Here is a 16,889-nt window from a genome sequence, read left to right as displayed (position 1 = left end):
AAATCCTAGTGTGTTTTCAAATATCCCACATAAAAACTGATGTAATCTCTAGCTTAAAATAACTTCAGACTGAAGTTTTATCATACCTGGGAGTGACACTTCGCAAATACTTCGCTGGTAATGATGCTGCATTGCTTCTGTGCCCAGGATTTCCTGTATGGGTTTGCAGTGCATGGATCTTTGGTTTGATTGGCATTTGGACAAGTAGAAGACACTTTCCAGCTATTGGCAAACTCTAGCACATTTCCTACTACAGACTGACTGCGCGTAGTGAAGTCATTGTTTCCATTGCCATCATAGTTTCCACAAAGGCCACAGACATGTCCCTGCATGGGGATAAACGTAAAATAACAGAGATCAGCAAGGTGCAGATTCTCAGTATCTGTGAGGAACATATCCCAGGATGAATTCTATTTAAAATGAGATGGGCCTCTTCAGCAACAGTCTTGGATATTCCTATAAAAAACCTTTAATGAAGAGCTATCTCTAAGTTATTCTTAGGAGTGATAGGGAAAAAAGCAGAGTAGGCTTGTGGGTTTTGTTCTTAATATCGTAAACTTAGCACTGAGCTTGTTTTATCTAATCCTAGATAAAACTTCAGTAAAGTACGTTTTCTTGAAGGAAACTACTGATACAGCTGCTGTTATGCCATTGTTGAATACCATAATTTCTGGAAAATGTACATAGAATTTGAGTCAGTACTACAAAGATGGTAGACAATAACTGCTATTTCAGTTGCAGCCTAAATTTCTGTGTTTCCATTTAAGATAGAGCATGAAAATGGATCAGGGAGTGTGCACTCCAGAATTTGGATTTTAAAATATACCTGAAAGCTTGGACTAAGTTTGATGAATATACTGGTTTTCTTGTCCCACATGAGTATCAGACCAACAGTAGTGTCAACAACTGTGTAGATGCCCATGGTACGGATTTGGAATGGCATTTCTCCTCCAGGTGACCTCTGGATGACATCAGAGTGTCCATCACTGAGTACCAGCTCATAGTTCTGGGACAAGAAATGAAAAAGTTAGAGATCAATTTAAAAAGTCACCTATTAGGTCCAGTTTCTTATATAGCTAGTAACCATTTTTGAAATAATAACTACATTATCATCAAAATGCTGTATTCAAATATCTCCTGTTAATCTGTTTCTCTTCAAAAATCCCTCCATTGTTTTCCCTGGTGGAATTGTTCACAGTGAGCATGGAAGTGTGATAACATTTTTACTGTCTTGGGAAATGTGTTATGGTGCAATCTATCTGGGACAACCCAACAGTTCTTCCAGCAAATTAGGCTTGGGGGGAAACTTATTAAAGAACATACTTACTCCCAGGAAAACTTTAATGGACTTGGAGCAGGTAGTTCCTGTTGTGCCACATGGAATGTTCTCGGTGATAACTCTGAAGGTTCCCTGATTCAAACCTTTTCTGCCACAGTAGTTCTGAAACAGAGGAATGATATGTTATGTTAACAATGCTCTGTGATGAAGTATACAAGAATTACAGAATAACAGAGGAAAAAATCTCCAAGGTCATCTAGTCCTACCCTCTACTGCCTACCTACCACCAGTAGGTCCCACTAAACCACATGCCTTAGTACCACATCCAAAAGTTTATTGAATGCCTCCAGGGACAGTGACTCCACCACCTCCCTGGGCAGAGTCTGATTGCTCTTTCAGAGAAAAAATTTTTCCTAATATCCAATCTAAACCTCCTCTGGTGCAACTTAAGGTCATTTCCTATCATCCTATTGCTAGCTACTTTGGAGTCATAGAACTGTAGAATTACAGAATGGATTGATTTGGAAGGGACCCCAAGGATTATCAAGTTCCAACCCCCCTGCTACAGGCAGGGCCACGAACCTCCAGAAAAAGAGATTAACTCCCACTTCACTACAACCTCCTTTCAGGTAGTTGTGGAGAAGGAATCTGTTACCTGGATCAGAACATATTCACAGTCTCCTTCAAAATCAAAGCGTTTGCCATCAAAGGTGGTGTAATGCCCATCTCCATAAACTGAACAGGTTTCCAGGCAAGGTTCCTCAGAGCAGTGCCACTTTCTGTTTCTGCATGTGCTACATAAGGTGAAAGGAACTCAAAATGTAAAAAAGATGTATATTAACATATCTATTTATATATATACATATATATATATATTCCTATATGTACATTTTTCTGTTTATAGTTAAAAAAATAATAAGCCTCCGGTGAAAGAATAAGGTTTGTTTATTTTCAGAAATGCAGCAAAGCTCCAGAGTCTTTAGAATTTACTCAAAGACAGTGTTAGTTCATGGTGACATGAATAATTTGGGTTAGAAAAACCCTCAGATGTTCCACATTTCTAAATCTTGTTGGGTGTACTGAATTATAGGCATTGCCTAAGAAGAAAAAAAGAAAGCTTTCTTAACTCTAATGAGTATGACAACGTATAGACCACATTTTTATTCTGACCACATGCAATTTCTGAGCTATGTGTCACACAGATTCGTTTGCTTCTTAGGTATAATGGTCATGAGTGGGCCCAATCAGCCTTATTTTTTGCTTAATTTATTATTTTATGTAGGATTCTTTCCTACAAACCTCAATACTGCTGGAGTGAAAAGCTGTAATTCAACTAGATATTAAACTATTTCTTTCCATGTGCTTGAAAATAATGTTTCAATATGCTCTTACCAGTTGTTACAGCCAACTCTGATTGATTCTCCTGGGCGGTAGGAATCCCCATTGTGAACACATGGGCACTCTTCAGCAGCTACACAGCCACCTTTGCCATCTGATACGTAATTAGGAGGACATATACAGCCAGAGACACAGTGGGTTTTGTACTGTAAAGACCATATAGAAGATGTGACTTGAAACATTTCCCTGATGGAAGAGTCATCTACAACTGGTAAGCATAAAAGAGATTTAGTTTCTTATTCTTTCAATTGAGTGTACAGATTCCATACTTACACATTCCATGTCTAGAGTCTGACAGCTCTTCTGGCACTCTGCTCCTGTGACACCAGCAGTGGCATTGCCACAGTCAACATAGACCATAGGGGGTGCACAGACTGCAAGAGAGAAAAGCATGAGAAATATGAAATGAGCCATGTAATATATTTGTGCATTTTGGTTTTATGTGCCTGGACTGTTCATAGACATTAATGTCCAGGTAGCTTCATGAAACACTTCTTTTCAGCAAAGGAAAAACAAGAAAACAAAGATCCTGTTTTACTTTGCATGTTTGAAGTGACCTTAATTTTAAATAAAATATACAAAGGGCAGTCATTTTTCTCCTCTTTTCCTCTGGGTAATCCAGGAGGTAATAACTTGATGTTTATGTCATTTGAAAGTGAAAACAGTGTTTTTTTTCTTACAGTTGTGGTGTGTTATAGAATCACTGGTTCATTTTCATGTTTGATTTCAGACTTGTAGAATTTGTATCATTATAACAAAAAACAGAGAACTGAAAAGGTTGAAGGTGTAAAGGGAAGATTAAATGAAATCTTAACTAGTATGTTACCTGATGGTGATTTCTCTCCAATGCAGCTCAGCTTTCCGTAACTACAAGTGCTATAAAAAAAGACAGTGGTGTTATGTTGATTCTCTTGCTGAGTTTCAGTTTGTTTCCAAATTAATTTGAAATAATGAAACAATCACTGTGTGGAGAAAGCTAATTTTTCATCAGAATAGTTTGTAAAGTATTTCATATTACAGAAGACCAAAATACAATTATGTTCTGTATATGGACAAGCTTGGTCTGTCCATCTGTCTAATAAATAGTTGTCCTTCAGAATGTTCCTGATTCCATTCATAATGTTAATCCTAGTCAGACTGTCAAGTCTTTATCACCTTCCACTGTGAAAGAAGTCTTTTATGGTCACCGATGAGAAATTTTGTTGCAGAATAAGCAAGTACCTGGGTGAGAGTTTGGCTGTTAGCCAAGGTTAACTCACCATAGTATGGTTTGTTTGATTGCTATGGTAGTCTAATTCAAAACATGAATAGCCCTTTATAATTTTTGTGAATTCTTTTTTTGTGTATTGAATTCATTAGGAAGAAAAATTGATTTGAATAATTTGGATGGGATATATGTGGTTTCATGATTGCCTGTATCCAGTTTCAATCTTTTCTTTGCAAATCTCTTACCAGACGACACCATTATCATTAATAACTTCCCCAGAAGACAGAGGCATTCCTTTGTAGTAACAAGGACAGCTAGAAGCAGGCACACATTTGCCACTTTCATCCATGTAGGTTCCATTTACACAAGTGCAGCCATCAACTGGGACAAACTTGATGTTGCATGTGACATCAGGCTCACTCAGAGAACGACAGGTAGGTTGACAGGAATCCACATTGTAAGTGTACTTCAAGGATTTTGGGCACGTGTTGGTGTATTTTGCTTGAGAGGATAAAACAAGGTGAGTTAATTTAAGAATCAGTGTAGATATAAATGCAGTATTTGAGGTAAAGTACATAACTTAAAAAGTGGCATTATAGATAGATGTGCTTTTCTAATGTCCTTAATAGTGTTTTGTTGTTTTTTTTTTTAACTGACAAAGCAAAAATTTCCCCTATAAATGTGTCATAAAATTTTGTCCAGGTTAAAAAAGCAAAAAAGTTCAATTAGATTGATATATTGCATGTTTTTCATTCACTGCTATTTTCTAAGCGAGTAACAAATTCTCTTGTTTATATTTCTACCTGTATACTGCTTGTCTTGTATGGTATGTGCTACACTTAAAACATAACTAAGCAGAATTTACTCTGGGAATCCCATATGTTCTGAAAGCTTGTTTGTGGGAATGTTTAACCATTCATGATTGTTTTCAAGACAGAAAGGGATGTAGAACTTACTGCAGACTTTGTTCCTCCATCCATTGAGGAGTATTCCTTTAGCAGCGCAGGCTCTGACATAGCTGGAAAGGGCAGCACACATGCAGTCCTCAGTATTCTCACAGTTACATGTATCAAACATGCAGTTCTAGAGAAAGGTAGATGACATAATCTCATCAGATTGTTATTACAATGCTATGGCTCTTTAGACTTTACTTAAAGTGTTATGTTCATTACTGCTAAAAGCAAATGTAATTCATATACAAATAAATATAAGCGCATGCCTATTTTAATTTTGAAGATTTCCTTGAGCCCTTTCAGAAAAGATTATTTGCAAGGAGAGATAGTAATCAGAGGCCCACGGTTTTAACTTATTTCTCCTTTTTGTTGTTCTTTACTTGTACAGGTGGTGGTAGTTTTCCCAGCTACTTCCAATTTGTAGCCATACTACCATAGATGGTGGAGCAAGGAGTAGGTATTTAATGCCACCTGACTTTTATATCTCTGCTAGGCTCTCTGAGTCAGAGGAATAAAGGAAAAAAAAAAAGTAATTTAGTTAATTACTAAACTGGTAGGACCATAGGTTGAATTCTTGGAACTTTTTTTTTTTTTAACAATCCATTTGCTGCTTTGTACTTTCAGTTCTTGCTTTCTCTTTAGGATGTGCAGAAAGGTGCCAGCTGAAAGCAGCTAGGCTAAGTACCACTTCAACTCCTTTTATCTCCTTTTATCTCAGAAAAAGTGCCTTCTCTCATTGGACTTGATAAAGAATTCAGGCAGTTCAAGCTCCTAGATTAGGAGTGAGAAAACATCTGTAAATTTATCCTCCTTTGAGTGAAAAGAGATAACCTTACAAAGTAGTGCATTATGATGTGTAGATGAAATGAATTCTTAGCTTACAAAGAACTGTCATAAATGTGTCTTCTCCTGATTGGCATCTTATTTTCTCTGGTGTCAGCATCAGTAGTCTAAGTCTCATTCTTTTAAGCATGAAAAAGTTAAGAGCTAAGTACCTTCTGGTAAACTTCTGGATTCACTGTAGAGTGACATTCAGCAAAAGGTCCAGTGGTATCAGAGAGCAGACCACACCAGTGCTGAGCATACTTATCTATGAATTTAAAACATACAAATTAATATTGTGCTTCATTGCCTAAATTCTTGTTTCTCTGTAGTGATTCTTCCTTATAGAATAGAATAGAATTCAGCTCTGTATTTCCTTAAGTGCTAACAGCATTTTGCTTCATTTATACAAAAATAATATTTTTTCATAAACTCAGTGCTCTAAATTCACAGTAGTTGTTGTGGAATAAACTAAAATGTCATAGATTTATTTTTATAAAGAATAATTTTCAATTGATAATTGAAAATTTCTAGCATCTGCTGAGGAAAATAGCATGTGTATGTTAATGGTCCGCTGTTACTTTGGCTAAATGCTTTGTGGTTGTCTTATTTCTTCTTTCTATCTTAAAAGAGAACAGAAGAGTTTATTATATCCTGAGCTTACCATTTTCTATGCTGAGGGTGCAGGGGTTTTCAAAGGTAATTTTAGCATCAGGACAGTCAGCCTGAGTTTTCCAAGTATTGCCAAAAGCAGCTGAAGTACCCTCTATTACACCACTAATGGTTTTGAAGTCATCTGTCTGGATGTCATTGAAGTTTCCACAGAGACCTAAAAGGAAGTAAATAGGCTGTGAAACAATTCTGCAAAATCAAGCATACTGATGAAGGCAGTTGTTAGAATAAGATCACTTACCACATGTCTGCCCTTTCTGTGATGGGTCTAAGTTTATAAAAACTTGCATGAGAGGTACGATTTGAATCTGCAGCTGAAGACCATAAGTTGTTTGTAAAATGATGAAGAATGATGATGGTCTGAAGATGGTAACGTTTGCTGCGGACAAAGAGGAATAATTTCATTTGAGATAAACAGTTGAAACAACTTTTCGTTATACAGGAGAATTACACAGCTGTGTGTGATCTTAGTTGTTGAACTGAAAAAAAATGTATAGCATTTCAAATCCTGCACTAAAATGGGCTGTCTTTACTTTAAAGAATGAATATGTAAAAAACCTGTTTTTCCATCATATATTTTAAAATAGAAGGAAAGGCATTTTTGTTCCTATCTAAATGACCACCTTTGCTAGATGAAAATTGTTTAACATGATTTAGTGGTAGACTCCAACATGAAGCTATTCTGTCATTGCTTTGTGTTCAGGTGCAGCAGTATCTGAGAAGAACTGGTAGGATACTCTCCAATGAGAAACATCACAGAAGTCTTCCAAAGGAACTTACCTGCAGAGAAGGGCAGCTGTGTGTAGATCATATTCACAAGTACGCTGCCAGAAGGCTGAATCACGATGTTCTGCCCACAAGAAAAGGCAATGATTATCAAGCACGTTTAGTGAAGGTAAAACATTTTACAAACATAGTATATCTAGTATTATTCAAGATAAAGGGAAGGAGCCAGTGAGGGGAAGGGGAAGAGGGAAGTTGGTGGACTCCAGATATGGTGATTTTCAGATTCCCATACTATTTCTTTAATGTTTATTACAGAGATCCATTGTCTGCTAAAACATACAACTAAATGAATGAAAAGTGTGAGGATTTTGGCTTCCCATATATCTACTTTGTTCTTTTCAAAAATCAAATGAAATAAAACAAAAATCAGTCTGTGCTGTTATGAGTCAGTTGCCTACTACTTGGTTATTAAGATTGGAAAACATCACTGCATAGTATTAGCTGTCTGCTACTTACAGTTTGTCCTCCACTTAGACTGATGGCTACACCCTTGAGGCATGTCTCAGTGTCAGTCAGACCACACTTGTGAATGTCTCCCAGAACAGTGAATTCATTGCTGTCACAGAGCTAGAAGAAGAAAACAAAAGAAGTCCGTTGTGCTAGAAAGGTCACACTCAGATGGTATTCTTATTGAAGTGAGCCTTATCAATGTTGACAATTCCTTTTTCTTCCTACTCTTATGTCCTTGCCTATCTGTACATAGTCAGCAATGTAAGCTCATGCTCAAGTGTGTTGCACAGTGGAAGCTGTCCATTACTTCTGACATTCAGTGACACACTAGACATAATAAGCTAAACATTACTGCTTCCTAATGTTTAGGTAGAATTAGTTTAATCTGCTAGAGAAGGAAGAAGTGTCCCTTTCTTGTGTGTTTGTTTTTGATGTATACCTGGGAAATAAATGTTTTCCAATCTTTTCTGCACTGAACAGATTAAAAAGCTTGATGGTTTGGGCATTCTTCTAAAGGAAAATTTTTGCAATTTTTTTCTTGGTTCTATTTTTGTTGTTTTTGTTTTTTGCAGACTGTTCTGTGAGCTAAATTCGAAGTGTAGCTAATGGCCAACTTATTACAGAGAAACACACAGAACTCATTTTCTTGGTGTTTACAATACAGCTGAAGACAGCTGAGATATGGAATTACAGCCATAAGAAAATGTAATCTTAAAATTTTGGGCTTTTTAGATCTTATCTGTCCAGATTTAGGGTTTTGGTGTACTTCCAGGCCCCCTGTGAATCTAATTTTACAAGCTGTTGCCAAAAAGGGAGTTTAACACACAAGTCTGATCTGTGCTCCCATTGTTGCTCCAGCCCTATGCTTGTGATTCCCACTGAAAACTTTTGTTGATGTAGTCTAATTTATTTCTAAATTTTGTCATTCTAGCTCATTTCTTAAGTGTTTATGGTTCTCTTTCCTGGTAACATTCAGCTTGAGATTTTCAGAACAGGCTTTATTTAATATCTAGCCTTTATGAAATTGATTTTATATTACTCACCCAATACAAATCAACATCAAGTGTATATCGCATTCTGAGATTTGAGATCTGTAGTCATTAATTGAGACATGCCTATTCAGGATTCAGTCCCTACTAATTTAGTGAGTCTAGTAAATCTTAAGTGTTTGTGTGTTTTTTGGTTTTTTTTTTTTTTGTTTGTTTGTTTTTTAATATATATGATTTCTGATGCTGGTTTTAGAATGTATGTTTGACTTCTTAACATTTGACTTTTACATTCCAGTGTATTTTACATTTATGGGGAAAGACTGTTTGGAAGGCTGGTCATTTTAATGAAATGTCTACTCTTATGAGTTCTGTTTAATAATTCAAATCTGAATGTTGTCAATAAAATAATTAAATTTACTATATTAACTGTGACAAAAAGAAGAGTAACAGTTGAGGTAATGAGAACGTTTCTTTCTTAGAAAGAGATAGTTACAAAACACCAGACAGAGAATATTTAATTAAAAAAAAAAGTGTAGAGGCTGTTCATGGAAACTGTAAATTCAGTGCAATTCTTAAACAGCAGTCAAATAGATAAGAATACTAAAATATGTTTATTTACTACAAAACTATCAGAAAATTCATTGGAATCTATTTAAGGTTCCATGTATTTCCTTTAAATTTCAGAAAATGATGTAATTACCAGTAGTCTAAATTAAACATCCTTGTATTTAATGAAAGTGGTTTCCTATAGCATATTACTTCAGCAAAGAACGTGACTCCTTTTTACCTTGGTTAGGACATAGCTACAATCTCCGAAGAAGGAATAATGTTTTTCATCAAATGTTGTAATGTGGGAGCCTCCTTCAATGCTGCAAGTCCCAGGACATGACTGGGTGACACAAGTCCATTCACCTCCAGCACAAGTACTGAAATGAAGAAGGCATTCTGTAACCTTGGTAGTGCATGTATAAATTAAGTTAGACATAAAGGCACCTTAATTTTCTTCTTGAATCACTGGTGATCATGCTGCCTTCTAGAGAAAATAATACTTACAAAGAAACCACATTTCTTTGAAATCTCAAAATAAGTATAATTAATATATGATATTTCTATTAATGATATTTTTAACATAATGTTTTTGATTTCCAGTCATTGGACAGAATTCAGTTCTTTTGAAACTGGCATCCATTCTGCTGCATATGAAGGGTTGCCCCTCATTGCTATTAGTATGACTCTAGTGTTACACAGTGCTGTAAAGAATGGTACATGGTAATTCACATCTATAAATGGCTTTTTCAGCCTCCATAATCTGAATTTGCTTGTTTCCTATAAATGGTTAGTTTTGACATTGAAGTACCTATATCTAAACTTAAAATTGTGCTTCCAAGTCTGAGGAGAAAACATATGTAAAAAGCCTTTTAAAAAGTGTAATCAAGGAACTTCAGTTAATAGATAGTTCATTTGTTTTTAAGGACTATTTAGAAATTTTTCCCTGTCTCCAAAATGTTCAGCTAACACCCCTAAACAAGAAGTATGAGAAAGGGATTATGTTACCATGATCTGCATTTAGATGAGAAGGAGGTACCAGGAGCATAAGTTTCGCCCTCATAGGTACAGTGGCATTCCTTACGGGGAATACAGCCAGCACCATTAATGTCATCAAATACCATTCCTAGGGAAAGAAACTGACTGTTAGGCATTCTGTGCACTACAGAATCTGCTTTTGTTTACATATCTGTCAGATATATGAAGCATTTTGCATTTTTCCTGCACATGGAAAATTGTAAAGCTCCTTAAAATAACAGGATGCCAGCTATGGAGAGAATGAAGGAGCTAGGCTTCGATGGAATATATCTGAAATCCTAGGATTATTGTAAGGAACTTCTAGGTAAAGTCCTTTCTGTTATAGACTTCATTAGATTGGAATTAGGATTAAAACTATTAGAGAACAAGGTGGAATAGATGAACCATTTATAAGATTGCCAGGGGACATGTAATCATATACATGAATCATATACAGTAATCATATACAGGCAAAGTCAGAGGATTATCTAAGAGGCATCAGTGGTATCGCATAAACAAGTGACAGTGAATTTTGTGAGACATCACTGAAGATGTGCAAAAGATCTACAATGGGAGAAGATGACTGTTGCACACAATGCCAACAGTTCTCAGCCACAGAAGTCAGCATGCAGAAAGTAAACACATTTGTAGGGTGTGGTACACTGGGTAACCAACCCAGCTTTGCTAACAGTGAGAGGTACCATTATGGACAGATATAATTAAACATTCTGAGCATTCAGTTAACTGAATGTGGATGCTAAGAACATCTTCTTATCATTAGCAGTCAAATATCTTATACACAGCTCAGTTATTATGTACGTGTCAGGCCCGTTTGGTGTTTGAAAGGGTGTCATGCTGTCTATGTCAGCATAGAACTGATGTATGTATATCAAGGAAGAAACGTAGATATTACTGTGATGATACAACAACAGTGACATAGCAGGAATAGATAAATAAAGTTTCAGTGGTTTTGGCTATGAATGAAGGGTATGTAGTAACTTGCCTGGAGGACAGGTGCAACCGTCTGTACAGTGATCTTCACAAAGTGCAGATCGTTCAGGGTTGCTGCAGGTGTCAGAGCAGGGTGAGCCACACTCCTGGTGTTGCATGTTGAAAGGACATGATTTGGCTGAAAGTAGAAAGAGTAGTATGGTGCTGACTTTTCCTTAGAAATGTTGAGAAAAGAATATTTAATATCTAGGATGTTTTCTGTAAAGATGTAATGGACAACATCCAAGTGTAGGTTGCAACATTTTAGACCTTCAGAAATATATTGAAAATGGTAATGCAAGATCCTCTAAACGTTTATATCCCTGAAATCTTGTGTATAGTCAAGCATATGCTGATTTCGTGAAAATTATATGTACCTTATAACCTTTACATGGCTATCTTCTTCAGGAAAAAAGTCAAATATTAGAAGCTTATTGTATATAAGTGGGCAGAGTAAATGAAAGTCTCTTCCAGATATACTTACGACATAATTCTGAGGTTCTCCAGTTCAGAGGCTGTCCACCAGCATGAGCACACTGCCGGGAATATTCAGCAAAGGTGTTGCACATGCAGAAGTCAGCCATAGAGGTATCACAGTGGCATAGGTCTTGTATGCAAGTTTCAATGTAATCCTGAACGTCCACAAGTACGTTACAGCTTGTGAATGCTTCACTGGTTAATACTGTCTTGCAGATAGAAGTCTGGAAAGGAAAACAGTGAAATAGTGTTTGGAAAATGTAGCAGTGGTTATCTCATTTAAGGCACGAAGCAAAAGAAATCAGAAGTCCATCATGTCCAAAACCCTGTCCAACAGTAGCCATAAGCAAAGGTCTAGGGAAAGATCTATTTAGAAGCTTCAAAAGACATGTTATCACAGTAGGACAGGTACTTGTGGAACTCCCTTGATAGTTCTCATATATTGAGTTACTTTCTCAGGTGATTCCACAACCATTATATAGTTTCTTTGTATTTAGACAATTTCAATGAATTCCTTTTTCATTTTAAAGTGTCCAGTCTTCTCTTGAACTCATGTAGTTTTTATTTATTTATTTATTTTTATTTTTTGCATTCACTTTAGCAAAGAATTAAATGCTAAATTTGGGAATATTTTATTTCCAGACCCATGTCTGTCCATATTCATGCTGTAGTTTTACCTATCTTAGCAGCTTCTTCTCCAGGCAAAGAGAGAAAAAGATAATGAATGTTACATTGAAAAAAGCAAATTCTGAAAGAGAGGTTCTTACAAATTCAGACGAGCAGTTTGTCAAAACAGCAGAAGGAATAGGATCATCACACTGCTCTGTGGGTCCATCTATCTTCTGCCTATTCCCAAACTGAACGGCAGTCAGTTTTGCATCTGTATAAAGTAGACATAGTATTAGAATTATATTTACTCCTTGACTAGCTTCTGCATGGAGGTATTTTCTTTTGTAGCACTACCCATTAAAAACAGTGATTTAGTGACGATATCACTAAAATACAAAAGGCAAAAGGAGGTGAAGAAGGCATATAAGGGTCTGGAGCCTTACAATTTTAAAAAGTAGGTTAGATGGTTTTAAAAGATCTAACAGCAATGGAAACACCATAATACATCTGAAAGTTGTGACTCTATTACATATTAAAACTGACATCATAAAAATACAGACTGCAAGATATATCATTAGTTTTGCAGTTAATATAACCCACTTCTTATTTACTCTATACTGCTAAAATAAAGAAAAACAAAGTGCCATGACATGATAATGCTTTTTATTACTTACTCTGGGAAAAAAACTCATTGTTAGTTGGAATGCCATTGAAGTCCCCACAAAGTCCACAAGTTTGGTTGGCATATTTCTTATCTAGTTCCACCTAAAAGAAATGAGGAAAGTGAGTTTAGGTTCACAGTAATGTCAGCCCTGATGGTTAGATACACTGTCCTTATGTAGTCAAAATTTGACATAGGTGTGGTGGTGCAGACTGGAAGGTCAATGACCACCAAGAAAAGCTTCATCTGAGTATTGCCAGGCCTGGAATCTGAGTATTTCACTGTGATGTGGGAACACTATGATATGGGAAAATATTGATTCTCAGTGGAAAAAAAGGGAAAACTGGAAAAAGACTGGAATATAGATTTGTTTCCATGCTGAACATAGAAACAAATCCATAAATAATTAATGTCTACTCAACTAATTAAGACTGCAAAAATTTAAATGGACTATCTTCTAATTACAGGCTTTCTGACACTTATGGGATATTTTCTTACCAGGAGGGCATCCTCTTCATTCCAAAGGAAGATCAGTCCTAACTTGGCAGAAACTTTAATATAGTTGTTGCTTCTCTCTATCAAGACTCCCATATGGCTGTACGGCATCTGAATCCTGGGAAAAGATCACCATAATTCAGTGGGAGTAGGGACAGAATATCCATTGAATATGCAAATTGATACCCATTCTCACTCTTACAGAAGCTTCAATACACAAAGATGAGGAAATTAGCCAGAGCAATAACTAAATACAGACAGCTCAGATTTGTTAACATTTGGCTGTTTTGATTGTTTCTTTGTCAACAATAGATCAGCCTTGCTTTCTCTACTGTTCCTTTTGCTTATTTCTGTTAAAGGTAAAATGTTGGCATGTCTTCAGTTATGCTGATCAAAAAAAGTGCTGAGATATTCTGTTTTGCAGGCAGTATGCTTCGGGGTATTGTTGAATACTCCTTTAAGCCCTTGATAATGAAGGGATAAACTATTTGAGCTTTCTGTGACATGAGTGCAATTCATAAAGTTGTATTGAAAATAACCTTTAGTCTAGCTTGCTGTAAGTAGCTGCCATAATACACAGATCACTCTGAGATAGCTGTCCAAATATTTACCCAAACGTTTGGACATGTTTCACACTTTTTGCCAAAGTCAGTGATACCATTTCTTCATAGGTAGGAGGTTCCCAGATTAGCTAATTTAAAATAAGCTCAGTTGCAACCTATAGTTGCAATGCGTTTAACTGCATTTCTCATTGCAAGTACAGGAACAATCAGAAATTCCTCACAAGGCTCCTGTTCTGGTAAAATTAATGATAAGTAGAAACTTAAGGGGTAGAAAGGCCTAATACTTTGAAGCCAGCTTCTACAATCAACTGCATATATAGACAGTCATTGCAATGGGGCTGCATCTGCGATGTAGCTCCTCTGAACAAAATGCACACAAGGCTAATCTGCAGAAATTGCATGTAGCCCGCTGTTGGGCCCTCTTAATTTTTGTTGATGCCTAAGGAAGGACCTGAGTCCTTCAGCTGGTTGGGAGCAGTATCAGATCAGATGAAGAAAAAGGTTGTTTGCTCGAAGAGCTTTCTGGGAGTGAGAGCAGTCCCAGCAATTCCAGTTCATAGTAGAAGATGTGAACGTACTGTTTGCCATTGACCAGGACAGAGGTGCGGGTCAGTTCAACCACCGTTCCTTCTAGCCTCAGGATGACGTGAGTGATCACGGTAGCATTTTCCACCATGGTGCGCCTAATCTGGATATTGAAGTCCTCATAGGGGGATTTGCAGTTGGATGCAAAGATGTAATTGCAGACTCCAGGGAAGTAAAAGATGTCCCCATCAAAGTTCTTGAAGTGGAAGTTACCCCATGTGCTGCATACACGGCCATTGTGAGAGGGGTTGCCAGCTGCGGATTCAAAATGAGCCATAAGAATTTTCTGCAATTTGCTGTAGATCCCTCCATTTAGTTGCTTAGGTGAAATATCTCACCACTGTTTTGGACACATTATTATTTCCCTTACTTTACTAGAAATATCATGTGTGATTTATTCCAGTATTACATGCATAAGTTTTTTTCTGCACTTCATCATATTAACAAAATACAGACTGGAGGAGATCATGCCACATGTAGATTATTCCTATTACTGGATTAATTGATTATTTTTCTGGTTCGTTTTTTATTTTATGAAGCTGAAGGATCTTATAAAATACATGAACCTGTTTAGTTCAATCCAGGTTTTGTTTGGCACAAATACACGTGTATCTGAGCTGTGACATTTGTTGCACTCACCCTTTACTTTCAGCGTGTTTTGAAGAGGTGGGATGATTGTTATTCCATGGGATTTGGAAACTGGTGAAAGATGTAAGAGGAAAAAAATGATCAAGTTTAATCTCATGAGAAACCCTGAAAAATGGCTGGAAGTTGCTTAGCTTCTTTAATGTTATAACATTTCCTAGTTCTAGTTACATCCAAGTGAGAATTTCCACAATTTTAGTTGTTGCTTTTTATGCTGTGTTTTGTATTCTCTTTCCATATGTTTTGCTAACAGCCAAATCTCAAAGTGCTTTTTGGCTGGAGTTCTTATTTACATTATTTGTTCAAGACTCCCATCTGATGCTGACCTTGCTGATCTGAACTCAAAAGCAGCAATGTAATCCTTTGATTGCTGTGTTGTAATAGTAGTGGAGAAAAAGCCATGCTAACGTCTGTATCTGAGCCTTCACCTCTCACTACATTTAGAAGTAGAAGGCTATTGAAGAACCTTAGAGGATGAGAAACACAGCTGTTTTTTTCTGAACCTAGTCTCTTTCTCTCTGCTGAGGATGCAATTTGGTAGAACCAGCTGTGTTGTAAATTTTGTAAAGCTTTAAATCACGTGCTCTTCATTTGAAGTCTTCTGTTCATAGGATCCTGCCCTAAATTTTCTATGTCCAAATCCAACGTTTTCTCTATAGCTCCAGCTATGAAGAAGATAGAATACTTAGAGAACCTACTATATATATATTTTTTACATCACATTTTGAGGATTTGCTGTAGTTTCTCCCTTGATGGTATCAAAATTGTAGGACACCATGACTTTCAAATTGTAGACTGTGGAATATCAGCAATTGACTTATCTATCTAGACTGAAAACTAGGACAAATCCATGATTTTGGAAAGGCAATTTTATTAAGTCTTGATGTAAGGATTTTAAGGGGAAGCAGATAAACTACCTGATTTGATAATCTATTCCAATAATTAAATGCACTTATGAAATAATTTGAGATATACTTCCAGTTTGAGTTTAGTACTTTTTTAATTCCTAGCTAGTGATTTCACATATTGCTAATAGCAGTGCAGACTAAATGATTGATTATTACAACCTGTCATCACCAGTATACCAGTTGGCATTTTATCTTTTCACCCTTATTTTGCCGTGTACTATTACGGTGTTCCAGTATGTGTCATAAAACTGTTTAGCATACATGATGATTTAGTGCTTAGTCATTCTAATCTTTAAGGTAGTTACAGTTCTGTTATTCTCACTTGTGAGTGATGTGATCATATTGACACAGCATAAAAAATGTGTCTTTTATTACCTTCTATCAAATACCTTGGCGATATGTATGTATACACACCCCCTTCTGAACATACACTTTTTGATAGAAAGTATGTACCTTTCATGAAGTTAAAGATTAGATAACTGTATTACATCGGTTGACCAGATCTACTATGCTAGATCTTAGAAGTTAGTTCTCCAGGGAACTGCTGGGACTTAAAATTTCGTAGACAGGTTTTTTTCTCTCCATTTTATTTATTTATTTATGTTTGTTCATTTATTTGTAAAGTGAAAGTAGCTCCAAGTCATTTAGGCCCAGTCTATGAATCTGCATTTGTATCAATTTAACTTGAGATAAAATATTAGAAATATATCAGCATAAAAGTACTTACTCTTTTGTCGCTGCAGGAACGATAGAGAATCATAGCTTAATTGTGATGGTTGTTCACTGCCCTGCGCTTGAGCTGCACCATGGAGAGTGGAAAAGGAAAGTGTTAATATT

At 36.3% G+C, this 16,889-nt stretch overlaps 1 protein-coding gene across 1 annotated transcript in view; it reads right to left on the bottom strand.

Annotated features, from left to right (window-relative positions):
• LOC136055461 (mucin-5AC-like) overlaps positions 1-14,782 on the bottom strand; it is a 43,412-nt gene extending 28,630 nt beyond the window's left edge. The window contains exons 1-22 of the mRNA XM_065747219.1: positions 14,493-14,782; positions 13,355-13,469; positions 12,870-12,960; positions 12,354-12,466; positions 11,594-11,810; positions 11,123-11,248; positions 10,111-10,228; positions 9,344-9,482; positions 7,574-7,684; positions 7,112-7,181; positions 6,573-6,710; positions 6,324-6,488; positions 5,833-5,927; positions 4,841-4,967; positions 4,130-4,385; positions 3,504-3,553; positions 2,951-3,051; positions 2,672-2,823; positions 1,935-2,073; positions 1,328-1,441; positions 827-1,006; positions 87-326 (exon numbers count right to left, since the gene is read on the bottom strand). Of these exons, the coding sequence (XP_065603291.1) occupies positions 87-326; positions 827-1,006; positions 1,328-1,441; positions 1,935-2,073; positions 2,672-2,823; positions 2,951-3,051; positions 3,504-3,553; positions 4,130-4,385; positions 4,841-4,967; positions 5,833-5,927; positions 6,324-6,488; positions 6,573-6,710; positions 7,112-7,181; positions 7,574-7,684; positions 9,344-9,482; positions 10,111-10,228; positions 11,123-11,248; positions 11,594-11,810; positions 12,354-12,466; positions 12,870-12,960; positions 13,355-13,469; positions 14,493-14,776 (3,141 nt within the window). The 5' untranslated portion in view covers positions 14,777-14,782. The remainder of the gene's footprint in view (positions 1-86; positions 327-826; positions 1,007-1,327; positions 1,442-1,934; positions 2,074-2,671; positions 2,824-2,950; positions 3,052-3,503; positions 3,554-4,129; positions 4,386-4,840; positions 4,968-5,832; positions 5,928-6,323; positions 6,489-6,572; positions 6,711-7,111; positions 7,182-7,573; positions 7,685-9,343; positions 9,483-10,110; positions 10,229-11,122; positions 11,249-11,593; positions 11,811-12,353; positions 12,467-12,869; positions 12,961-13,354; positions 13,470-14,492) is intronic.
• Positions 14,783-16,889: the final 2,107 nt, after the last annotated feature.

This window comes from Cyrtonyx montezumae, unplaced genomic scaffold, assembly GCF_038088225.1.
Source record: "Cyrtonyx montezumae isolate F1298 unplaced genomic scaffold, pur_monq_1.0 scaffold_10, whole genome shotgun sequence".
Lineage (NCBI taxonomy): Eukaryota > Metazoa > Chordata > Aves > Galliformes > Odontophoridae > Cyrtonyx > Cyrtonyx montezumae.
The sequence above is the reverse complement of the archived record's forward strand: the minus strand, read 5'-3'. Positions and strand labels throughout refer to the sequence as shown.